This window comes from Ursus maritimus, assembly GCF_017311325.1.
Source record: "Ursus maritimus isolate PB19 chromosome X unlocalized genomic scaffold, ASM1731132v1 scaffold_X1, whole genome shotgun sequence".
Classification (NCBI taxonomy): Eukaryota; Metazoa; Chordata; class Mammalia; order Carnivora; family Ursidae; genus Ursus; species Ursus maritimus.
In genome coordinates this window covers 40910392-40937222 of record NW_024423319.1, presented here as the reverse complement: position 1 = coordinate 40937222, position 26831 = coordinate 40910392, and the positions used below count along the sequence as shown (strand labels likewise).

At 39.1% G+C, this 26831-nt stretch overlaps 1 protein-coding gene across 4 annotated transcripts in view; it reads right to left on the bottom strand.

Moving 5' to 3' along the window:
* The window catches only part of RBM41 (RNA binding motif protein 41), a 54690-nt gene extending 31749 nt beyond the window's left edge, over positions 1-22941 (bottom strand). Inside the window, exons 1-5 of one of the 4 annotated variants that reach the window (XM_040629422.1) lie at positions 22559-22853; positions 19602-19718; positions 18842-19034; positions 18348-18552; positions 16395-16466 (exon numbers count right to left, since the gene is read on the bottom strand). In XM_040629422.1, the coding sequence (XP_040485356.1) occupies positions 16395-16466; positions 18348-18552; positions 18842-19034; positions 19602-19718; positions 22559-22779 (808 nt within the window). In that variant the 5' untranslated portion in view covers positions 22780-22853. Of the gene's footprint in view, positions 1-16394; positions 16467-18347; positions 18553-18841; positions 19035-19601; positions 19719-22558 lie in introns of all 4 variants that reach the window. The other 3 variants (XM_040629418.1, XM_008697231.2, XM_040629407.1) reach the window with 3 other exon arrangements.
* Positions 22942-26831: the final 3890 nt, after the last annotated feature.

The following is a 26831-nucleotide window of genomic DNA, read 5'->3' as shown; positions in this document are numbered from 1 at the left end:
AGTTGCTTGAAAGAAAAAGGTTGGTTACCTTGAAGAGACTGTTGGTAGAAATGTGGGTGTAAATAACAGTTCTGGTGAGCGCTCAGAAGGAAAGAGGACAGTAGAGAAAGCTTCTATCACCTTAGAGAATACATATATCATCATGAATAGAATATTGCTAGAGATATGAACATTAGAAAATGTACTTCTGGTGAGGCATTAGAAGGAAATGATGAACATATTATTGGATGCTGGAAGAAAGGAAATCTTTGTCATCAAGTGGCAGAAACTTGGCTGAAATGAGTTTTGCTGTTGGGTGGACTTAACTTATAAGTGGATATTTAGCTGAGGAGATTTCCCAGCGAAGTGTGAGATGCAGCCTGATTTCTCTTTGATGCTTACAATAAAATGAAGAGAAAAGAGAGATAAATTAAGGAAGGATCTGTGAAAAGAAGAAACCAGCACTTGATGACCTAGAGAATTCTCAGTGTATCTAAACAAAGAATGTGCTCTGGAAACAGGGCCTCTGGTGTGGATGGACAGACTTTCACTGAAGAGATTAGGTGTGTGACTCATGGATGCAATCAACCATCTCAGCAGAAGCCAGGAAGACAGGAGGGGTTATCCAGAAAAGACCTGTAGAAAACTCTTATAACTGATTATATGGGTCTCTTGACATGCAAAAGACCAACAATGTTTTTAGAGAACTGTACAGCAGCAGAAACAGTGCCAGCCCCGTGTGAAAGTGACAAAGACAGGACAAAAGGAAGGATGACTGCAAAGGCAAAGCCACAAATGCAAAAGCCACAGACAGTGGAGCTGCAGCTACCCTGGTAGGCTGAGAAGGTGGGGCTATCCCAGAGGACCCAGAGAGCAAGACCACCCCTGAGGGCCAGAGGGCACAGCACTGAGCCCAGAAATTTACTCTCAGGCTCCGAGACCTAACAGAATGTGCCCTGCTGGGCTGTTAACTTGCTTTACCAGTAAACCCTTTATTCCTTCCTTTCTGCCATTTCAGAGTAGGAATGCCTATCCTATGCCTGTCTCACCACTGTATTTTGGAAGCAGATAATTTGTCTAGTTTCACCAGTCTCTGGACAGAGAGGAATTTTGCCTTAGGCTGGAACATACTCAGCACCCCACTGATACCTGGTTCTGATTATTTAGTTAATGACACTTGAGACTTTTTGAGTTGATATTTAGATGAGCTTTGGGACTTAGACTTGATGCTGGAATAGGTTAAGACTTCTGTGGATGTTGTAACAGGGTGAATGTATTTTGCGTGTGAGATGGATATGAATATTTGGAGGCCACAGGGCAGACTGCACTGGGTTGAATAGTGTACCCTCAAAATTCATGTCCATCCCGAGCCTCAGACGTGACTTCATTTGGAAAGAGAGTCTTGGTAGATGTCACGGGTTAGGATGACATTACATTGAATTAAGGTGGGCCCTAAATCAAATGACTGATGTGCTTATAAGAAGGCCATGTGAAGGCACAGAGACACAGACACACACTTGAGACCGTCATGTGATGATGGAGGCAGAGACTTTTGAATGATGCAGCTAGCTATAACACCAAGGAATGCTGGCAAATGCCAGAAGCTAGAAGATACAAGGAAGGCTTCTAGAGCCTTCGGAAAGAGCATGGCCCTGCTAACACCTTGATTTCAGACTTCTCACCACTGTGAAAGGATAAATTTCTGTTGTTCTAAGCCTCTAGATTTGTGGTCTTTTGTTATGGCAGTCCTAGAAAAAGAATCCAATGATTTTAGAAAATTCTTCTAGGAAATTTTGTTGCAGAGAGAAGAAAAAACGATTGACATACACAATATGAATAAATCTCAAAAACATATGCTCAGTTAAAGAAGCCTTACAGAAAGAATACAAAGTATTTCATTTCAGTTATCTGAAATTCTAGGATAGGAAAAACTAATCTATAGTGGAAAAAAACCAAAACACCAGTTGCCTCTGGGAAATTACTGACAAGAATTCTGATAAAACTTTCTGGAATGGTGGTAATCTTTGGATTAGGTACACAGATGCAGTGGTACGCTAGAAATGGCCCAATGATTATACACATGTATCTTCCAGACTCCATGTTCAGTGATAACACTTTGGTAGCCTGAAATTTGCCATGGTGCAAGTATGTACACCATGGAAACTGGCAAATGATACAAATCAGAGCCCTTTTACTTTCTGGAGAGCTGGCTGTTAAACATTTACCAACACATCACTACAAAAATGTATACATTGGCCAAAAGTTAGCAAATGAACACTTAAAATTCGTGCATTTTATGGCATGCAAAATTTACATCAAAACAAAAATTGAAATAGTTAATTCTAGCTACCAATATGCACACTGAAGTATTTAGTGGGATATGCATTTACAGTGGCAATTTATTTTAAATACATCAATAAAGTAAGATGGATTGATAGATGAGTGGAGGGATAGATACGTGATAAAATAAAATATTAATGTTAGAATCTAGTTGCTGATATAATGGGTGTTTGTGATAAAATTCTTTCAACATTTCTGTGTTTGAAAATTTTCATTAAAGACTGGGGAAACACCATTTCCTATATGGATATCAAAAAAATATTGACATATGTACTTAATTCTATCATTTTGATATTTCAAGTTTTAAACCAAGTACTACTTATTATGGTTATAGTGAAGGGAAAGAATCTAAACATATTGTTTGCTCAAGTAGCTAAACAACTGAAGGGCATTTTTTGTCTTCATCATTTTTTAAAGATAGTTCATGGTAGGAGTATGTACACTACAGAAACTGGCAAGTAGTAAAAAGCATGTTAAAATCCTGAAAGGAGGGACGCCTGGGTGGCTTAGTCAGTTGGGTGTCTTCCTTTGGCTCAGGTCACAATCCCAGGGCCCTGGGATTGAGCCCCACATCGGGCTCCTCACTCAGCGGGAAGCCTGATTCTCCCTCTCCCTCTGCCTGCTGCTCCCCCTGCTTGTGCTCTCTCTCTGTCAAATAAATAAATAAAATCTTTTTTAAAAATCCTGAAAGGAAAGAGGCAATACTGGGGATAACTGACCGAGGTCCCTGGGGAGGTAAGAGGGCTAGGATCCAGCACAAAGGTGTAAAGATTAACTTTAGGCATGAAGGATGCCTACCACTGAGTTGAGATGGAAGAAAATAAGAGTCAGGATGCAGAAGTTAGCAGAGTCAGGCAGAAAGAAGATGAAAGCTCTTGCCAATGACAATGTTTCCTTTGAAATAGGAAGACTATCTGCTAAAAACAATGAAACAGTAGGATGGAAAGAATAATGAAGATCTAAAAGAATATATGGAAAGAATGAAATGGAGAGCTGACCAGGAACCAGCAGATAGACAGACTGCTGAACAAGGAAGAAGGCTCTAGACCAGACCAGACATGAGGAAACTGCAGAGGCATTAATCAGCAAAATTATACAATTGTTCTCTAGTAGTGCTCAAAAACTATCCTGCAGAAATAAAGAAGGCAATTAGTTGGACTGATTCAGGGTTGAGGTTTTGATGGGTAGGTATGGCACACAGACAAGGAAACAAAAAGAATGTTTCACTGGCAAGAACATGAGTAAATAATGGGTGATGGAGTCTAAGTAAGATGTGGAAGGAAGGAGACAGGAAGGGGATGACAGATTGGGAGAAAATAAAAAGGTCAAGGAACTGGAGATTTCAACAGGGTTGAAGAGATGAAATAATGGGTATAAGAGAGTTGCAAGGGCCAGAAGTATAAGAAAAAGGTTGTGGTCAGAGTAATATATTGGGGTTTAAGATTTCAGAGGAAGTTTATTTCTTTTTTAATTATTATTATAATATTTTTTAATTATATTATGTTAGTCACCATACAGTACATCCCTGGTTTTTGATGTAAAGTTCGTTGATTCATTAGTTGCGTATAACACCCAGTGCACCATGCAATATGTGCCCTCACTACCCATCACAAGCCTATCTCATTCCCCCACCCCCCTCCCCTCTGAAGCCCTCAGTTTGTTTCTCAGAGTCCATAGTCTCTCATGCTTCATTCCCCCTTCTGATTACCCCCCCAGAGGAAGTTTATTTCTAGAGATAATGTATGTTGTTTTCCCACTGATTTAAAGTTAGAAGATGGGATATGTTTTACTCCCCCAAAAAATGTTTATCTTAAGATACAGCAAAATTACACTTAATAAACCAAAAAACCTTCTCAAATCCCATATTCAAATGCTATGGTCAAGAGCACTGACATTCATGTAAGAACAGACCTAGATTTAAGTCCTAACATAGCCACTTAATAACTGACCTTGAGAAAGTCACCTACCTCCTCAGAAGCTCAATTTCATTATCTCTAAAATGAGTAGAATACTGCCACTATGTTGTAGGGTTATTATAAAGGTTAAATGAGCAAACATACAAAATGCTTAGCACAAGGACTGGCACAAATAAGCCCTCAAAAATTATTAGCTATTTCCTCATAGCTGTTTCCATGTAAGAAGTGAGCACACTTCACCCCCGCCTCTCCCACTGAATACAATTCTAAAACCTGGCAAGAATTCATGGAACATCTGAAGACTACAAAAAGTACATAGTAGCAGGTGGAATAGGTGAGAATTTGAAATAACAAAGAACCCATGCCCAGACACAGCACGATCAGATTGCTGAAAAGTAAACAGGAAGAGTAAAAAGAGTAGAATAATGAAAGAGCATTTAAAAACCCTTGTATTCACAGTCCATTGGTTTTCCACAAAAGTACTAAGGCAATTTAATTGGGAAAGGACAGTCTTTTCAACTAAAGGTGTCAGAACAATTGGATATCCATATGCAAACAGACTAATGTAACCCTAACTTTACATCATACGTGTAATTCAGGAATGAATTCAAAACGGTTCATAGACCTAAATGTACGAGCTGAAACTGTTAGTTCTGCAAAAGAATACATATGAGAAAATCTTTGCAACCTTGGGTTAGAAAGAAATCTTAGTTATAGGATCAAAAGCAGAAGTCATGAAAAAAAGTAAATTTGATTTCGTCAAAATCAAACTTTCTAGCTTCAGAAGATACTGTTAAGAGAGGTGACATCAGTGAAAATGGCAGAGTACGGACCTCTTGAAATTCTCTCCTCCATAAAAGCAATGAGAACACTGACAAAAGCTGTCAGAATCAGCTTCTCCAGGACTCTGGAAATTAACCAAAGGCCTGCAGCAATCTGGGAAATACCTATTCCATAAAAACAGCTAAATCTCAGTAAGAATAATACATTTTGCAGCATTTTAACTTGCCCTTTTCTCGTCCTTTTCTCCCAGGTCTGTGGTAACCTTGAAAACCAACAACCTGAAATCACAGTGAAAACCAGCAGCCTGACAGCTACCGGAGAGGGAAGAACGGGGCTGGAGCTCCTTCAAAGCACCATTGTCAGAGAACAGTCATCCAGGTGGCCTTTCTAGTGGTTCCCTGGAAGATTCCACAGGCAATGCTCTTCTTGATGTAACTCAAAGCTTACCACCCAGTGCTAAAATCCTTCTTCCCCAGACCTTTTGTCAAAAATAATCAGAGGCAGGGGACGCCTGGGTGACTCAGTCGGTTAAGCATCTGCCTTCGGCTGGGGTCATGATCCCAGGGTCCTGGGATCCAGCCTCGCATAGGGCTCCTTGCTCAGCAGGGTGCCTGCTTCTCCCTCTGCCTGCCACTCCCCCTGCTTGTGCTCTCTCACTCTCTCTGACAAATAAATAAATAAAAACCTTTAAAAAAATAATCAGAGGCAGTTGGTGAATTCTTCCCCTGACTGAGGTAGTGGAGTTGGGATAAACAATAGGTTAACCAAAAAGCCTAGAAGGAAATTTGGGGGGATGAAATGTCCTTAGTGGGCACTGAAGAGCTCCAGCATACTCCCAGGAATCTAGAAGGCCACACACACGCACAGGCCTGTCCTCGTGGCTGGAGCTGTATACATGCTCAGGAAAACCTAGAAAAAACCCTAAGCTCTTACCTCTGACTAGTCTTAAATCTGCACAAGCAGGAAGTGAGGGCTAAGATGGAGTCGTAAACTGCTTGGCTGACTATGGAAGATGTGCTCAGCTTGCATACAAATCCTTCAGTACTAGGAAATCCCTCAGTACTGGGAAGAGCACTAATTCTAGGAATAATCAAAAACACTGTGTTAAGTAACTTAAAGAAGGGCACATGTTATACGGTCCCGTTTATAATGAAATGTCCAGAATAGGCAAATCCATAGAGAGGGACAATAGGATAGTTGCTATCTGGGCTGGAAGAAGAAAAAGGGACTGAGAACCATCTCTGGGGTGATGGCAATGTTCTAAAACTAGATTGTGATGATGGCTGACCAACTCTGTAAATTTACTACAAGTCACCAAATTGTACATTTAAAATGAGTGAGTTTAATGCTATGTCAATCATTACACAATAAAAAAGTGGAAAAAAACCAACCCAACTACATTCTATAAGAAACTCATTTTTTAAAAAAATGTGAAACTCACTCTCAAACATAATGATATAGATAGGATAAAAGTAAAATGGAGAGAAAGTTGTTCTCGAATGTTGGAGTAAAGACCTTGAAAACCTGCTCTTCCATAAAAGCAAAACTCATTAAAAATTAAACTTTTGATAAGTCTGGAAATTCAATAGAGGCATACAATAATAGGAGGAAGAGTTATTCAAGAAAAACAGCTGAGTCTCAAGAATAGTAAGATTTATTGCATTTTAACTTTCTGTAATCACATTTCCCTCTCTCCAACGTTCCAGTAGCTTTGAAAACCAACAATCTTGCAACTGCCATAGCTGTAAATAAAACAGCAGCCTAGCTGATACTACAGGAAGTAGAGCAGTTCTGGAGTTCACCAAACACCTCATCCTCAGAGAACTGTCACTGCTTGACCAGCCTAGTACTTCACTGAAAAGCTACAATTGGAGGGCTTGTCTTTGACTTGATTCATATCTCACTCTGCAGGAACAGCCCAGCCCTAAGGCATTTGTCAAAACCAACTGGGGAGGGTTGTTTCACACTGTAGCTGCTTGAGACGGCATTACCAGTTGGGGGTTAACAAGAGGATGACAAAAATATTAAAAGAAGACATAGGGAATGACCATACATTTATTTATGGGTTTCAAAATATACTACAAAGCTATAGCAATGAAAATACTATGGTACTAGCATGAAGATAGACATACAGACCAGTGGAATAGAATAGAAAGCCCAGAAATACACCCTCACATGTATGTCTTTGGCAAGAGTGGCAGGAATACACATGGAGAAAGGATAGTCTCTTCAACAAATGACACTAGAAAACTGAATCTCCACATGGAAAAGAATGAAATGGGACCGTTATTTTACAACAGTCACGAAAGTCAATTAAAAATGGATTAAACCATGAGAGACTATGAACTCTGGGAAACAAACTGAGGGCTTCAGAGGGGATGGGGGTGGGGGAATGGGATAGGCTTGTGATGGGTAGTAAAGAGGGCATGTATTGCATGGTGCACTGGGTGTTATACGCAAGTAATGAATCATGGAACTTTAAAAAATAAAACACAAAATGGATTAAAGGCTTAAAAAGAAGGCCTGAAACTCTAAAACTCCTAGAAGAAAACATAGAGGAAAATCCTCTTGACATTGATATTGGCGATGATTTCTTAAATATAACTCCAAAAGTACAGGCAACAAAAGTGAAAATAGAAAGTGGAACTATATCAAACTAAAAACCTTCTACATACCAAAGACACAATTAACAGAGTGAAAAGGCAGCCTACAGAATGGGAGAAAATATTTGTAGACCATATACCCAATAAGGGGTTAATATCCAAAACATATAGGGAACTCCTACAACTCAATGCCATAATAATGAAACCTATGAAACATAACACTGTATGTTAACTATACTGGAATTCACATTTTTAAAGATTGATTTACTTATTTGTAATAGAACAAGTACACACACGCGTGCGCGCAGGTAAATGGGGGGAGGGGCAGAGGGAGAGACTCTTCAAGCAGACTCCCCACTGGGCACGGAGCCCAAGGCAGGGCTCAATCTCACAACCCATGAGATCACGACCTGAGCCGAAAGCAAGAGTTGGACACTTAATCGACTGGGCCATGCAGGCACCCCAGGAATTCAAATTTTAAAAAATAATTTAAAAATTAAAAAAAACTTGATTTAAAAATGTGCAAAGTATTTGTATAGACATTTCTCCAAAGAAAATATACAGATGGCCAACAGATACATGAAAAGGTGCTCAACAGCACTGATCATCAGGGACATGCCAATCGAAACCACAATGAGATATCACCCCACAACTGTTAGGATGGCTAACATCAAAGAAACCAAAATATAACAAGTGTTGGTCAGGATCTAGACAAACTGGAACCTTTGTACACTTTTGGTGGGAATGTAAAATGGTGTAACTACTACAGAGAACAGTACGGAGTTTCCGCAAAAGATGAAAAATAGAAATACCATGTTCTGAGTATTTATTCAAAGAACTGAAATCAGAGCCTGCAAGAGATAGCTGCACTTACATATTCATTGCAGCACTGTTCATGACAGCCAGGATGTGGAAATAACCCAAAGTCCATCAATGAATGAAGAATATGTAGTATATACATACAACGGGATATTATTCAGGCTTAAAAAAAGAAGAAAATCCTGCCACATGACAACACAGATGAACCTTAAAGACATTATGCTAAGTGAAATAAGCCAGTCACAAAGGACAAATGCTGCATGAAACAACTTATGTAAGGTATATAAAATAATCAAACACATAGAAGCAGGGAATATAATGGTGGTTGCCAGGGGCTAGGGGAAGGGGAAAATGGGGAGTTATTATTCAAAGGTTATAAAGCTTCAGCTACGCAAAATGACTAAGTTCTAGAGACCTATTGTACAGCATTGTGCCTATAGTTAACAATACTGTATTGTACACTAAAAAATTTGTTAAGTGGGTAGATCACATGTTAAGTGTTCTTACAAAAAAAGAAAGAAAAATAGGGAATGAGATGTCCGTAAGGGGCTTTGAAAAGTTCAGACATACTCCTGGGACTCTAGAAGGTAACAAACATGTGCTGGGCTATGTATGCCCAGGAAAGTTAGAGCCTGTGAAGTCCGAATCTCTCACCTCTGGCTGACCTTGAGGCTCTGAACAAGCAGGAAGTGAAGTCTAAGGCACGGTTGCAAACTGCCTGCCTGGGCATTGAAGGAGTGACCCAACACACACACACACACACACACACACACACACCCTCCACAAAGGTTGGTAGAACTTTTTGGTTCAAGGTATTTAAGGAAAACTTTCTCCAATCATTAGCGGACCACTCTGCTAACTGAACAGACTTCAGCGGCTGCACATGACAAAGAATTCAAGTTTACAAAATTAGTCTAGGAAAAGTCACTATACAAATAGCAAGAACAATAAAATAAACCCTGGGTGTGTGGGGGAGAATGATTTTCAGAGTTGTCACATTACATTATTTTTTAAAATATTTTATTTTATTTATTTGAGAGAGCGAGAACATGAGCAGGGGAGGGACAGAGGGAGAGGGAGAGGGAGAAGCAGGCTCCCGATGCAGGGCTCTATCCTAGGACCTTGATCGCAGGACCTTGATCATGACCCGAGCCTAAGGCAGCCGCTTAACCAACTGAGTCACGCAGGCACCCCTACATTACATTATTTTAAATGTCTCCTCTGCAACAAAAAAATTGTAAGACTGTTATGGACTAAATATTTGTGCCCCCCCCCATTCGTATGTTGAAACCCTACTGGTGATGTGATGGTAATAGGAAGTGAGGACCTCTGGGAGGTAACTGGGATTAGATGAGGTCAGGAGGGTGGAGCCCTCATGAATAGGATCAGTACCCTTACAGAAGTCATGAGAGAGCTTGCTTCCTCTCCCTATTCTCTGACATGTGAGGATCCAACAAGAAGTTAGCAGTCTGCAACCCAAAAGAGGGCTCGCACTGGAACCTGATCGTACTGGAACCCTGATCTCAGACTTCCAGCCTCCAGAACTGTGAGAAATAAATCTGCTGTTTATAAACTACCCAGTGGATGGTTCTTTGTTATAGCAGCCTGAGCTGATTAAGATAAAGACACTGGGAAAAAAAGGAAAGAAAAGAAGAGTAGGGCCCATCCACAGGAAAAAAGAAACAATCAATACAAACTTTCCTAAAAAGGATATTGGGCTTCTCAGACAAAACTTCTTATCAGTTATTGTACGTTCTTCAAACAATTAAAGAAAACCACATATAAAGAACTAAAAGAATGTTTCAGAATGCCTTACCAAATAGAGAATAAAATAAAGAGACAGAAATTATAATAAAGAACCAAATAGAAATTCTGGAGTTGAAAAGTACAATAACTGAAACGAAAACTATACTAGAGGGCCTCAACAGAAGACCTGGGCTGACAGAAGAATCAGCAAACTTGAAGATATATCGACTACTCATCTAAGGAAGATTACTCAATCTGAGGAGCAAAAAGAAGAAAAAATAAAGAAAAAATAACAGAGCCCTGGAGACCTGTGGGCAAGCATCAAGCATACCAACATATGCATAATGGAAATCTCAGAAGGAGCATAAAGAATATTTAAAGAACTAATGCCTGGAAACTTCTTCAAATTGATGAAAAACATTAATCTACACATTACAGAACCTTGATAGAATCCAAGTAGGACAAACTCAAGGGACCTACTTGGAGTCTGTCCATGAGGCATTCAGACATGTAGCCAAATTGTCAAAAGCAAAAGATGAAGACTGAATCTTGACTGTAGCAAGAAAGAGACCCATCATGGACAAGGAGTCCTAAATAAGATCAACAGCTGACGGCTCAACAGAAACTACAGGGGCCAGAGGGCAGTAAGATGACATATTTGGTGTGCTAAAAGAAAAAGACTGCCAACCAAAAACTTCACTGTCTGGCAAAAAACTGTACTTTAAAACTAAAGGAGAGGGGCCCCTGAGTGGCTCAGTCGGTTAAGCATCTGCCTTTGGCTTGAGTCATGATCCCACGGTCCTGGGATGGAGCTCTACATCAGGCTCTCTGCTCAGCGGGGAGCCTACTTCTCCCTCTCCCTCTGCTTACTTGTGCTCTTTCTCTTTGTCAAATAAATAAATAAATAAACAAAAAGAATCTTTAAAAAATAACAAAAAAAAACTAAAGGAGAAATTAAGACATTCCAAGATAAGTACAGACTGAAAGAATTCATTACTATAAGACCTACCCTATGAGAAAAACTATAGGGAGTACTTCAGGCTGAAATAAATGGGCACTCTTCAGTAACTCAAAGAAAGAACACCAGTAAAGTTGACTATATAGGTAAACGTAAAAAAAAGACAGTATAAATGTATTTGTCTTTGTAACTCTTTTTCTTGTCATATCTGACTTAAGAAATAACTACATAATGCAATAATTATAAAACTATGCTGATGAGCTTAAAATCTATGAAGATGTAATTTGTGTGACAATTATAGTACAAAGGAGGGAGGAGAAAACAGATAAACAGGACAAAGTTTTTGAGTATTTTTGAAATTAAGTCGGTATTAATACAAACTAGTTTTTTTAAGCTAAGATGTTAATTATGATCCCCAGGACAACTATTAAGAAAGTAACTAAAACAAAATAGTAAAAGAAGCAACACGTTAATTAAAATTATATACTGGAAAAACCTATTTCATATGAAGGAATAAATGGAATAACAGAGGAACAAAAAAGATACAAGACATTCAGAAAACAAATAGCAAAATGGCAGACCAAATCCTTTCTTATCAAAAGATTCCAATTACATATATTAAATATAAATGAGCTTAACACTCAGAAGAGTGGATTAAAAAAGGAAAACACAACCCAACTATTTGCTGTCTACAAGACACCTGGGTGGCTCAGTCAGTTAAGCATCTGCCTTCAGCTCAGGTCATGATCCCGGGGTCCTGGGATGGAGTGCCACGTCAGGCTCCTGGCTCAGCGGGGAGCCTGCTTCTCCCTCTCCTCCCCACTGGCTTGTGATCTCTGTCACTAACTCTCTCTCTCTCAAATAAATAAATAAAATCTTAAAAAAAAAGATAGATACACTTTGAATTTAAAAAAAGTTGAAAGTAGAAGGATGGAAAAAGATGTTCCATGCAAAAAAGAATCAAAGCAGAGCAGGGCAGAAGAAATTTTTCCTTTTTCTTATTTCCTTGGTAAGTCTAGCTAAGGGATTCTGAATTTTGTTGACCTTTCTGAAGGACCAACTTTTGGTTTTGCCGATTTTCTGTATTTTTTAAATTTTCTATTTAATTTTTTTTGCTCTAATCTTTATTATTTTCTTCATTAAGTTTGATTTATTTTTAGGTTGCTCTTCTTTTTGTAGTTTCTTTTTTTATTAGGACTTTATGTTTTTAGAGCAGTTATAGGTTCCCAGCAGAATTGAGGGGAAGGTACACAGGTTTCCCACATAACCCCATCTCCACACATGTACAGCCTGCCCCATTATCAATATACCCCCATCAGAGTGGTACAGTTGTTACAACTAATGAATCTACATTGGCCCATTATGATTACCCAAAGTTTATAGTTTACATTATGGTTCACTCTTGGCATTACACAGTCTAAGGATTTGGACAAATTTTTCTAGTTTAAAAAAAAATTGTAGTTCTTAAGGTGAAAGTTTTTGGTTATTAATTTAAGACCTTTCTTCTTTATTAATATGGGCCTTTATAACTATAAATATCCCCCTAAGCACTGCTTTTACTGCATTACATAAGTTTTGGTATGTTAAGTTTTGTTTTCATTCATCTCAAAGTATTTTCTAATGTCCCTTGTGACTTCTTTTTGATCCGTTGGTTATTCAGTAGAGTGCTGTTCAATTTCTGCATATCTGTACATTTTCTAAAGGTCTGTCTATTACTGATTTCTAATTTCATTCAACTGTGAATGGAACTGGCAAGAGTGCACATCTTTGTCTCATTCCAGACACTGGGGGAAATATTTCAATCTTTCACCATTTATTATGAAGTTAATTATTAACACAAACATATGACCAATTTATTTCTGACAAAAAATACAAAGGCAAGGAAATGGAGAAAGAACACTCTCTTCAATATATGGTGCTGAAACAATTGGAAATTCATAGGCAAAAAAGTGAACCTTAACCTAAACCCCACACTTTATATAACCATCAAGTCAAAATAGATCATAGATCTAAATGTAAAATATGCAAGCATAAAACTGTTTAAAGAAAAAATCTTATTCATAATCTGCTGTCAGACAAAGAGTTCTTCAACATGGAAATAAAAAGCATAATCCATGAGCGGAAAATCCCTGATAATTGGATAACCGGACTGTATCAAAATTTAAAACATTTGCCCTGAGGCAGAAAACTTGTGTACTGAAAACTACAAAATGTTGCTGGAAGAATTAAAGATACAAACAAATGCAAAGACATCCCATGTTCATGAATTGAAGACTTAATATATCATTAAGATGTCAATATTACCCAAAGTGATATACCGATTCAGTGTAATCCCTATCAAAATCCCAATGACATTTTTTTCCCAGAAATAGAAAAATCCATCCTAAAATTCATATGGTGTCTCAAGGGTTCCTAAATAGTGAAAATCTTGAAAAGGAAGAACAAAGTTGGAGGTCTCACACTTCCGGATTTCAAAACTTACCACAAATCTATGGTAATTAAAACAGTGTGGCACTGGCATAAAGACAGACATATATACCAATGGAATAGAATGAAGAGCCTAGGAAAAGACTCATATTTATGGCCAAATGATTTTTGGAGAGGGTGCTAAGAACATTCAATGGGTAAGGACAGTCTTTTCAACAAGTAGTATTGGGAAAACTGGATTATCGACATGCAAAAAATAAAATTGGATCCTTACCTTATAACATATACAAAAAATTAACTCAAGATGGACCAAACACCTAAACATAAGAGCTAAAACTACAAAACGCTCAGAAGATAACATAGGAGAAAACTTTTATGACATTAGATTTGGCAATGATTTACTGGCCATGACACCAAAAGCACAGGTAACAAAAGAAAAAACTGACAAATTAGACTCCGTCAAAAACATAAACTTTTGTGCATCAAAGGACACTATCAACAGAGTGAGAAGGCAACTCATGAAATGAAGGGAAATACTTGCAAATTATTTATCTGATGAGAGAATCAATATTTAGAATATACAAAAAAATCCTACAACTCGACAATAAATAAATAAACAACCAGTTTAAATAATGGGCAAAGGACTTACATAGACATTTCTCCAAAGAAGATACACAAATGGCCAAAAAGCACATGAAAAAGATGCACAACATCACTAGTCATTAGGGAAATGCAGATCGAAACCACAATGAAATACCATTTCACACCTGTTAGGATGGCTGTCACAAAAAAGAAGAAATTAAATGTCGGCAAGGGTGTGGGGAAATTGGAATTCCTTCTTCATTGCTGGTGGGAATGTAAAATGATATAGTCTCTGTAGAAAACAGATGGTGGTTCCTCAAATGATTAAACACAGAATTACCATATGATCCAGCAATTCCACTTCTGGGTATACATTCAAAAGAACTGAAAGCAGGGACTTGAACAGACACTTGTACATCTGGTTTCATAGCAGCATTATTTACAACAGCCAAAAGGTAGAAGGAACACAAGTATCTACTGACAGATGAAGGGATAAACAAAATGTGGTAGGTACACATAATGGAATATTATTCAGCCTTCAGAAGGAAGGAAATTCTGACACATGGATGGCCTAGAAGACGTTAAGTGAAATAAGCCAGACACAGAAGGACAAATACTGTATGATTCCGCTTATATGAGGCACCTACAGTAGTCAAATTCACAGAGACAGAAGAAATGGTGGTTGCCAGGGGCAAAGGGGAGGAGTATAAGGGGAAATGGTGTTTAATGGGTACAGAGTTTCAGTTTGGGAAGATGAAAAAGTTCTGGAGATGGACAGTGATGATGGTTGCAGAACAATGTGAATATACTTAATGCCACAGAACTGTACACTGAAAACACGGTGAAAATGGTCGATTTTATGTTAAGTATATTTTACCATGATAAAAAAAAGTTTGTTCTGCAAAAGACACTGTTAAGAGAATGAAAAGATAAGCTACGGACTGGGATAAAATATTTGCAAATCACATATCCAACAGAGAATTGCATTTAGAATATATAAGGAACTCTCAAAAGCCATAAAGAAAATAACCCAATTCAAAAACAGCACAAGATTTGAACAGACACTTCAGCAAACAGGATATAAGGATGGCAAATAAGCACATGAAAAGATGTTCAACATCATTAGCTATTAAGGAAAAGCAAATTAAAACTACAATGAGATACCACTTCACAGCTACTAGAAGAACTAAAATAAATACCAACAATACCAAATGCTGACAAAGATGTAGAGCAACTGGAACTCTCATACATTGCTGGTGGGAATGCAAAATGGTTCAGCCACTCTGGAAAATGGTTTGGCAGCTTCTTATAAAGTTAAACAGACACTTACCATATGACCCAGTAATCCCACTCCTAGACATTTACCTTAGAGAGATAAAAATGTATGTTCATACAAAAACCTGTACAAAAATTTGTTCATTATCAGTATTATTCATAGTCACCATAACCTGGAAACAGCCCAAATTCACTTCAATGGATGGATGGATAAACGAACTTTGGAATATCCGCACAATGAAATGCTATTCAGCAAAACGAATGAACTATCGATACACACAACTTGGATGACTCTCAAAGGCATTACACTAAATGAAAGAAGCCACACTCAAAAGGTGACATATTATACGATTCCATCTTTATGACATTCTTTAAAAGGCACAACTACAGTGATGGAGAACAGATCAGGGACTGCCAGAGATTATGGGTGGAGTTGGGGGTGACTATCAATGGATGGGATGAGGGATTTTTAAGGTGATGGAGCTGTTCTCTATCCTGATTGTGGCGGTGGTTACATGAATCTACATGATTCACATGATTTACAATTCATAGAATTGTACACCAAGAAAAAAAAAAGAAAGAAAAACAGGCAATTTTATTGTAAGTTCATTTTTCAAAGAAAATATTGCTATTATATCATCGTCATCAATAGTTATACGTTAGTGATTAATAAAAATACTCAGAATTAGTTGTGAAATAGGATCTAAAAATCAAGGTCATTTTATGTCTGGTACAATAACGTAAAGGTATAGAGAAAAAAATCAACAACACTAAATGTAAAAGTTCTACAACTTCTACTAACTCCTCTCTTTAATATTCTTTATCAGGATAAATTGCTCCCTCTGGATCATTTCCTATAAACATTGTCATATACTGAATATGGAATTAAATAAGCACTAGACTCAGAAGTCTGGGACCCTATGTTACATTCCTAAATCTGACACTGTAAGAAAACTCTCGACTTGCCTTTTGTGCCTAATTTTATCTTCCTCTTCATTGAGGTCATGTACTTGTCTGCACTTGTCTTTTTGTGGTATGCTGTGAAGGTTTAAAGCAAGGAGTTTCAAAGATAGGAAACAGAACAGATTCATATACCACCCACCCACCCCAAAGACCAGGTACTGCTCTAAGTGATTTACATGTATTACCTCACTTAATCTTCCTAACGACCCTATAATATAGGTATTATTAATATTCTCGTTTTACAAGGTGAAGAAACTGAAGTGTAGGGTGGTAACTTGCCCAACATCTTCTAACAAGCTAGTTAAGTGGGGGAGCCAGGACTTTTCCAGCAATCTGCCTCCAGAGCCCACACTCTTTAATCAGTATTCTAGGTCTCTCCACAAACGGCTGTTCACTTGTTCTTTCATTCCTGCCTTCACCACTGCTCTTCCATGTCTCTGGTCTCTCTGTCTCTAACAAAGCATTCACTCATGCTCACGGCTTTACCTGCCCCCTGAGTGTCCAGGATTCCCACTTCTATGTAGCCAGCTCTGACCTCTCCCCCGAGCTTCCCTGCTGCATTTCCTCAATATGTGCATTTAATGATCCTGCCATTCTTACCAATTCAACATGTTTCAAGTCGAACTCATCGTCTTTCGTCATAAACTCCCCATAAAGACTTTCTTAATTTTGCCAGTGTTGAAGTCACACAGACTTGAAACACCTGGGTTGTCTCTGACCTCTCCTTTGACCTTCTTCCTTCATGCTCAGTCAGTAAGTTTAAGCAGTTCTTCCTTTGTGATGTCGCTTATAACCCCCACCTACCTTTCTTTCCGATACCACTGCTATCATTCTAGTTTAGATCTCCGTGCCTACATGACTGTAATACCTCCTAGATCATTGTCCCTGCTTCCAGTTCTTTCTCTCTCATCCTGTTTCTTGGCCACCAGATTCATCATTTTCAAAGACTGCTTTTCCCAGGTTATTCCTGGCTCAAAATCCTTTCACCAGATCCAAACTAACTGAATAACTAACTCTGTATAGGTCTCTACTACCCAACAAATAAAGTTCAAAAATTTTAGCTGCCTTTCTAACCTGGTGTTTCACAACAGCCCAAACACTCCATAGTGCTCATACCATCTGCTGCAAATGAATTGCCTTTCCTTCTCCTTACTATAGAACAGGTAGTATTAAAAGAACATTGAAATCTTACCTCCTCTGAGAGGCTTTCTTCAGTCATGCCAATGCACAGTGGCCTTTCCCTCCTCTGAACTCCGACAGCACTTAACAACTATATCTAGTGTTGTCACTGAACATTACATGGTTCTCTCTCCAACCAGACTGTAACTGCTACAAAGTCAGAAATGATTTCCTAAACTTCTGTGCACCTCCCACAGTGCCTACCAAACTTATCTGTTAAACTAATACTTTCTGGTTAAGATGCATACCATGTATCTATATATTTTGTGCTAATTTACAGTTCAGCCCAAAGACCCTTCACAATCTAGCCTCACTTTCCTTTCCAGTGTCACCCCTTTCATCCCCTGCTGTGTCCTATACTTCCTGCCACAATGAACTTTTCATCGTTCCCTAGATGCACCAGGTCCTTTCGCAAACCTGTTCCTGTTCACCTACTCTCTGTAATTTCCTCTGCCCCTTATTCACCTGACAAATGACTGTTGCTCTGTCAAGACTTAGTACAAATGTCAATTCCTGACTCCCCCCAACTAGACTTCGATGTTCTATGTTCTGCACTCCCTTAGCATGTTACTCACATCTCTGTAACAGTGATTTCCACGTGGTATCACAACTGACTATGTACATATTTGTCTCTGTCAAGGGCCTATATACACTCCTCAAGGAGAGTGATCATTTATCTTTCCCCTACTCCCTTCACTAACTCTTCATGTTTAATGTCCTGCTGTTAAATCTTTGTCTCAGTGAAAGAGCACATCAAAGTCAGTGGTGATCACATACCTTGGTAATAAAGAGCCTTGAGGAAGGAGTGCCGATCAGCTCCCTGAAATAAAGACTTTTCTATTTCCATTTCTCGCCGGGTCAGCTGTTTGCTCTTGGCAAATCTCTGGGGCAGGCAAAGGATGCGCTGACGCTCCGAGATCCTTTCTTCAATATCTTGAAGACGGTTCTGTATTGCTTCTGGGGTTGCCCTCAGTCTTGTCCTCTGAAACCAGAGAAATGAGATGGCATGTATCATAGAGGACACAGCCTGAAAATGATTATCTAATGCCTCCGATAAGAAAGAAGCTGGTGAAGGACCAGAAGTGACCATTCATAGACATGTTAGCTAAAAAGTCAAGGAAGAACTTCTCTTTACCAAGGTCCCTAGCGTAGAAACCAAAGATTCAGATCCAAAGCTCAGTTTTTTAAGAACTAAAAATGAAAAGGTTCTCAGTGTAAAGGGAAGCGATCCTGCCCTTTATTCTTCAGAAAAAAAAAATGGCCCCACTCACCTTTTCACCTGAAACATGGCTCTTCCAGATCAAGATTTCTGTTTCATTGAGCCCTAGTTCCCTAAGAGAAGCAGTTTCCTGGTCCTTCTCATGCAGTGTCTGGAACTGGGACAAAGTCATAGTCCCAGCTGCTTCCTTCCCAAAGGGCTTATACATAGTACCAGGAGCGAAGCTCTCTTTCTTAGACACACATCTGCAAAACAAACAGGAAGCAAGTAAGAATATCTTCAGGTTACCACAATTTACAGAAATGGGGCTCGCCATTAAAAGAGGCACAATGAAACGCACTTTCTCTCTCATGTCCTATTTCTAGGCTGAAGCACCCCTGCAAGGACATGGAACTCCATCACCATTCCCCTCACCCAGGACCAATAAATGACCGAGTGAAATATTTATTTACTGAATACCTACTAGGCATCAGACACTGGGCCAGGGACGGAGGATTTAACAGTAAAAAAAAAAAAAAGATAAAAATGGTTTCTGCTTTTGTGGAAGAGAAGCAAACAGGCAATGATCCTATTGGGTTGTAAGTGCTATGTATGTTAAGGGAAGACATAGGAAAGGCACTTAGCCCAGACTTTGTGGGATACGGGAGGCTTCCCAGAGGAAGAGACACAGAAGCAAAATGCTGCCTAATAAGTAGATGTTGGCCAAGGAAAGGGGGGCGGGAGAGGAGTGTTCCATCTGGGCTTTAAGAGGGGTCGGCCACCTGGAGGTAAGGGTCTATGATACTCTACCTGTTTGCAAAATCAATACCTACTCCTCAATGGAGACAGAGGTATCAAGTTGATGCTGAAGGAGGCTTTTCAGCTGCCTCTCCCCTTCTGTTTCCAACTCCTCCAGGACATGCTCACCACTCTTCACACAGCTATTTACCCTGGAGTAGATATAAGAATGTATACGGAAAAGAGAAGAGACAGTCAATCTCAAAACATATTCTTTAGCTATATTATCTACCAGTAGCGACCCCATTTGTTCGAAGACACTTTTCTGTTTCTTGCCCTTTATCATTCATCCCACAAACATTTACTAAATACCTACTTACGCACAATGCACCGTGCTAGGTACTGATGGAGTCACAGATATTCAAGACACAGTCTCTATCCTCAAGAAGCTTGCAATTTATTTAGGGTATGTGTGTATGTGTAGTTGTGTTGTGTGCCTGTGTGGGGAAGGGGGTAGGGGGAAAAGGGAGGGAGGGGGAGAGAGGGAGAGAGGGAGAAGAAAGAGATAATCGGGAGCTAGAGTGGTAAATGAAGACTTTGGGAAGGTAATTCTTAAACGGGCATTTGAAGGACTGGGTATGATGAAGGAAAGAACAGGGAGAATGAGTAGGAAGAGACAGAAATATGTTCTGGGGGGATAATAGATTCCCTTAGGTTGGCATTCACATATGAGAGCACTAGGAGATAATCTTGGAGGGGGTAATTAGACACAGATCATGAATGGCCTTAAATACTACAACTAAGGGGCCTGGACCTTCATGTATAGGTATTAGAAAGCAATTTATTAGGCAGTTAAGTGACAGGGTACAAATGATGGTTTAGGAAAATGAATGTGGTTATAATATGCTTTGTGGATTCATAGGAAAGAAACCAAAAGAACAAGTTAGGAAACTCTTTAAACTGATCGAGCATAATGCTATGGAAGTCCAAACTGATCGAGCATAATGCTATGAAAGTCCAAACTGGAGTGGTAATAGTGGAAACAGAAAGGAAGAGATAGATGAGCCAGGCTTTTTGAAGGTAGGGTAAGGAAGGAGTCAAAGATAACCGTGAAATTTCAAGCTGTGTAACTATGAGAACAATGGTACCAATGAAGGAAAGAGGAAGACCCAGATGGAATAAATGGCTTGGGAACGGGAAAGTCAGTATTGTCTTAGCCATGCTGAGTCAACTGCCTATTACAACTGAAACACCAGCACGAAATAGCAGGAATACTTCAAAGACAGATTGAGTCTGAGGTGACAGCATAAGTGATATTGGCTAATAGGAAAGCGAGAGATGGGAGAATTGTATAGATGAGAGTCTGAGGCTGAACACGGAAATCTCGAGTCATATGTGTTGGCAGGATCTGGAGCTGTGATAGAGGACGAGATCTCCAAAGAAAAGAGTATAGAAACAAATGGGAAGAGGGTCACATTTTATAGCTAAGGCACTACTCTGTAGACATCCAGGTAATGCTAGAAGCTAGCCAACCCTAAATAACTGAAAACTCTTATTAGAGTGTAAAGAAATAGCAGGACCAGTAGAGCATGCAACAACAGGTGATAATAGACAAAAACAAAATGAGTTAATTCCATGAGAAAAACAAATATGAAATACCTTCTTTATAAAATAGTCCTTTACTATTTGGGTTATGATGTATCTCACATAATTATAAGCAATATTCCCATGCCCTAGAAAGACTAAGACCTATTTTAGAAAATTTTAAAATATCCTTAGGCCCAGGATTTTTAAAAACTTCCTCCTAAACATCTCAATTTGTATTTATTACTTAAAATTCTGGAAGTTCTTGCTACGTTTAAAGTGGCTTTGAAAGGAATAAACCATAGCTAACTACATCAGTACACATGAATCTCGAAAAAGCAATGCTGAGTGAAATAAAAGCAAGTCACAGAAAATTCATACAATATGTGCCCATCCATATAGAGTTCAAAAATGGATAAAACTAGCAACATTTTGGGGGCGCCTGGGTGGCTCAGTCGTTAAGCGTCTGCCTTCGGCTCAGGGCATGATCCCAGCGTTCTGGGATCGAGCCCCACGTCGGGCTCATCCTCTGGGAGCCTGCTTCTTCCTCTCCCACTCCCCCTGCTTGTGTTCCCCCTCTTGCTGGCTGTTTCTCTGTCAAATAAATAAATAAAAAATCTTTAAAAAAAAAAAAAACTAGCAACATTTTGTTTAGGGATAAAGTCGTCTGTGGTGGACCATTAAAAAAAAAAAAAAGCAAGGGAATGATTAATGCCAAATTCTGGACAGTGGTCTCTTCAGGGAGAAAGAAGGGAGAAGAAGCAATCAGAAGGGGCACACAGGGGACTTCTAAGATACTGCTAATGTTCTATTTCGAAAGCCTGTATTGGGTCCAAGTCTATTATTATTCTTTAAACTGTATATCTACATTATTTTACAAGTATGAAATATATCACAATAAACATGTTTTAAAAGTCATTTTGAGGCAGGGAAATGGTTTTTTAAAAGATGCGGAAACTAACAGTACAGGAGAGCATTATATCAGAAGAACTTTGAATGCACCGCCCTATTCCAGAGTGATTATTCTACTTTGCAGTGAATCCAAAACTAATTTAATGAGGATCCTTTAAAAAGCCATTGTGTACTACTGTCAACAACTGTGAAGCCCAGGCTTTCAACAATGACCAGCCACGTTAAAGCTGCCATTTCCTGCAGAACCAGTAGGGGGAACTGCTTACAGCAGTGCTTTTCTTTTTCTATGACACATCGAGCCGGTTTTGTACTTTCCGTCTAAATTTTTAGAAACAAATTATCAGTAGCTTAGGTTAAGATTTGAAAGCGCTGCATGCTCTCAGGGCCCAAGAAAGTCTACCTTAGTAAACAAACACTGCAAAAAAACAAAACAAAAAAAAGGCGCCCACCCTGTGCCCCTTTCGGACGATGAGGTGGAGTGGAGGTAGGGCGGGACGGGGAGGAGCTGGCCTGGGTTTCTCTGGCGCTGGGCATCAGTCGGCCAAGACCCTTTTACCTGGGTGGGTCCGTCTGAAGCAGTAAGAAGCCACGGCATCCGTGCAGCTCCCGGGGCCGGCGCCGTGGCCTAGAGGCCCGTGCGGGCAAGGCATTCCTACGGGAACCGGCGGCGGCGGCCCTTCCTGAACTTCGCCCCGCAGGCCTGTCTAGCCCGTCTCCCCTCCTCCCTCCTCCTTTGTCTTCCCGCTCACACGAAACCCCATCCCGAGAACGTGACATACCCCAAACACAAAGTCATAAAAGCCATTTTCAAAGTTAAAAGGTGGAAGAGAGCTCCCTTCGCCGCCTGCTCTCAGACAAGCCCTTACCTCTTCATGTTTCCACAGGCCCCTATCTATAACTTGGGTGAATAGGCCGCGGACTCCAAGTCCCAGAACTCTGTGCGGCCGACTCTAAGGGGATTGTGGTGGAGTGCGGGGTTCTGGGAATTGTAGTCTCGCAGAGCTAAAGAAACAGAGCGAGTACCTACTGAGTAAGCGGTATGTTGTTAAGTTCAAATATTTCTCCTACGGGTTAACAGCAACACTCAAAATACCCAGCGCACAAAGCTAGTAGTCACCTGAGACTTCCTGACTGTCTCATCAAATGTCGCCAAATCCTGGCTCCTTTTCTTTTCCTCCAATGTATGCCTATCAACCCTGCTTCTTTATCTGGCCTCCTGCTGTTTCCAGTTGGGCCCCTGACCCATCCTCTGCAGTGCAGCCCGTGATCAGACACAAGTTTGACCAAATCACCTGCACTAACGGTTCTCCTCTATCTGTAACAGGTTAGGAGACATTCTACTTCCTACCCTGAGAATCAGAAGTCCATATGAATGTTTCGTTGATAATTACGTTGAATCAAGAGAGAGGTATAGCATAGTGGTTAAGACCATGGGCTCTGAGTTCCCAGAAATGGAAATACAAATGTCCCTAAGTATATGAAAAGAAGTCTAATCTCACTTATAAGTGCAATGGAAATTTCGAAGTACACGGACTGTAAAATATATGACCTGTACTCAAAACTGTCCAGGTCATCAAAAACGTGGAAAGTCTGAGAATCTGTCAGCCAAAGGAACCAAAGGAGACTTAATGACTAAATGTAATGTGGTATCCTGCATGGGACCCTGGAACAGAAAAAGGGCCCTAGGTAAAAACTAAAAAAATATGAATAAACTATGCACTTTAGTTAATAAGATTCGTTTGATGTGACAAATATACCAGAGTTATATAAGATGTTAATACTAAAGGTTAACTGAGTGGAGGTATACAGAACTGTATAATACAACTTTTCTGTATGTCTAAAACTGTTCTAAAAAATAGTTTATTTTTAAAAAGTACACTAAAATAACATTTTCACCTACAAGATTAGTAAAGATCCAGAAGTTTGAAGGCACATTACTTTTGTTGAGATTGTGGGAAAATAAGCACTTTCATTACACTGCTGGTAGGAACATAAATTGGTACAACCTCTATGGAAGGTAATGTGAGGATACAATTGAAGCCATAAATCCCCATTCCCTTTAGAACAGAAATTCAACCTCTCTGAATAGTATCCTCAATACTATATATCCTCAAGTATGTGTGTGTGTGATTATATATATGTATATATATGTGCATATGTATTTTACGTGTATGTTTCATACACATATACAGATATATATGTATATATTTTATATATATGAAATTATTCACTGAAACATTGTTTATAACAACAAAATGTTGCAAACAACTTAAATAACCACAAGTGTAAAAAATCCATTCAATGGAAAACTATGCAGCAGTCCCAAAGATGATAAAGTTCTCTATGGACTGCTACTGAACAATATAAACTATATTTACTGCAATAGCCAGGTGCATAATAGTATCTACAGTATGCTTCCACTTGAGTTATAAAGGGGGGGTTATACATATGTATTTGCTTATGTATTCATCAAATACCTCTGGGAAAACATATAGACCGTGATAAGTGAATGCTTTCAGGTAGGGGAGCTGGATGGTTAGCGAAAAGGGTGGGGAAAACTCTTCACTTTTTGTACCCTTTGATTTTTTAATCACCTGATTATATTTATTACGTAGTCAATAATATTTTTTATTAAAGGGAACCCTTTTTATACAACAAAGAATCAAAAAAAGAAAAAGATCATGTGTTTCAGGGACACACTGTTTGGATTTCTAAGTTCCCACAGTTAGAGACAACATAGCAGGCAGTCTGGACTTGAACTTTTGCTTTGGTAAGTTACAAGACTATGTGAGTTTCAGTAAGTTTCTTTAACTGGTCTAGGCCAGTTTCCTCATCTGTAAAATTGGGACAGTACCTATGAATAGGGTGACTGTAAAGTGTTATATAAAAGTATGGTTTTAAAGTCACTTGATAGGTGGTCATCTATGAGCAAATATTCTGTTATCTGGTGGAACTTATTCAAACTTTCTGTACGTCTATGCTCAAGTTAGAGGATAAGACCAAAAAGCAGCTACTGGAAGACATCGTACTTCCTATCCTAAGAACTTCTTAGAGATTGAAAAGGTCAGAGGAAAGTATTTGAGTTATCCAAAACCTGTTATATGCAAATGACTGTGTTCTTGAAGTACACAGGTGAATGAATGCTGATATAACATGTACTATTTTGTGGCTTTGACACAGAGCATAGACAGCATGTAAGCATGCACAAAGTGCGGATCATACCAAAGCCTGTACCAGGTAAATCCTATATGGTGGTGAGGCCGAATTCTGCTGCTCAACCAAACTGTCCAATTGACGCATCAATCAATAAGTAGATGGGGAAATTTGCCGAAGCTGCTGGTGTGTTTCCCCCCTGGGAAAGTGGCAAAGGGTGTAACAAATACTACACTGACCATCACACCAGACGTGTATACAACTTCTAATAATACATACATCCTGTTGGTACAGAAGTGATACACACTACATTAGGAATCCACTAGGTGGGATGAGTGGAGAATAAATGGCTAAAAAGACATGTAGGGTGGAATTGCAACTCGAAAGCAAGGTCACGAGGAAGTACTCTCTGTACCTGTGTATAACTGTAGCCAGTCCCAGAGGTTGGTACCAAGGAACAAACATTCAGAAAATTGCACTAGGAGAAAAAACAGGCTATTTCTAGCTCTGCCAAACTTATTAACTGTGGAATAATAGGTATTCCATTTCCCACAGCATGCCTTTCCCTGCTTTAAAAGGGAGACAGGGTATAAAAGCTTTGAGACAGTTTATAAAAAGCTTTGAGAGTTCTAGATGTTATTCATGGGCACAGAGATCTTACCATGAGGTAATTTCACAATTTCACCCCAGAAGAATTTATGACAAACTGAAAAATACGCCTCATTTGTCTTTCTGACAATTTAATAAGGTTCGTTTAATTAAGCCAGAAGTTCTTCCTTAACATAGACATATTTTCAGTGTTTGTCCTTTTTAGATGTTTTGTTCGCAGCACACTTCTGATGAATACATTATGAAGCAATTATAATTTCCAGATATGGAAGAAGATGCTAAAACCAAAAATCTTCTCTAGAAGAGTAGGATAGCATCACTCATCCAATATTAAGAGTAATCAACTGTGCATGTCTTTCAAATTCCCCAAATGAGATAGCATAAATGCTGTTACAGAGAAAATAAATATAGCATCTTTTTCAAAGGACAAAGAAAAGTCTAAAAGTGTCAAATTTAATACGACAAATTTAAGAACTCTTCCTTCTGCTAATATCCTAGCTGGTCTTTAATAATGGTTAGGAGAGGCTCAAGACTCCAGTACCTAACAAAAATGTTGCCTTAAAATGGGTTATTTGTGATCTTTTAATATTTGTTCAACAATGTCATGTCTTCTAGACACGTGTTAGAACCAGAGTCAGAAGGAACCTTAGAGATGAAATAGTCCAAGGCCCCAAATTCCAGACAGTACACTGAGATATACCAGTAAATCTTGCATTGTTAACTGTATCGATCTGGAAGCCACTCTCCACCCACTGCTCTTCTATGTCCTGGAGAAAAACCCTAGAACTCCCAGTGCAAATTCAGTAGGAGTACTTTAGCCTCTCTTATTTTACTGAGGAACAGTAGAGTAAGCATGTATCATTTGTGAAACGACATAAAGAAATCAGAAAACTTCAGAGAAATGAAAACTAGTATATTTTACTTGGAAAGACCTTATTAATATTGTTAAATGCTTTCATGGGATAGATGAAAGACAATGCCCAAAATGAAATTATGTGTCCAGTTAATTAAGTAGAGACAAGACTAAATCCAGTGTTTCCTCTAATATACTATGTACCTTTTACTGA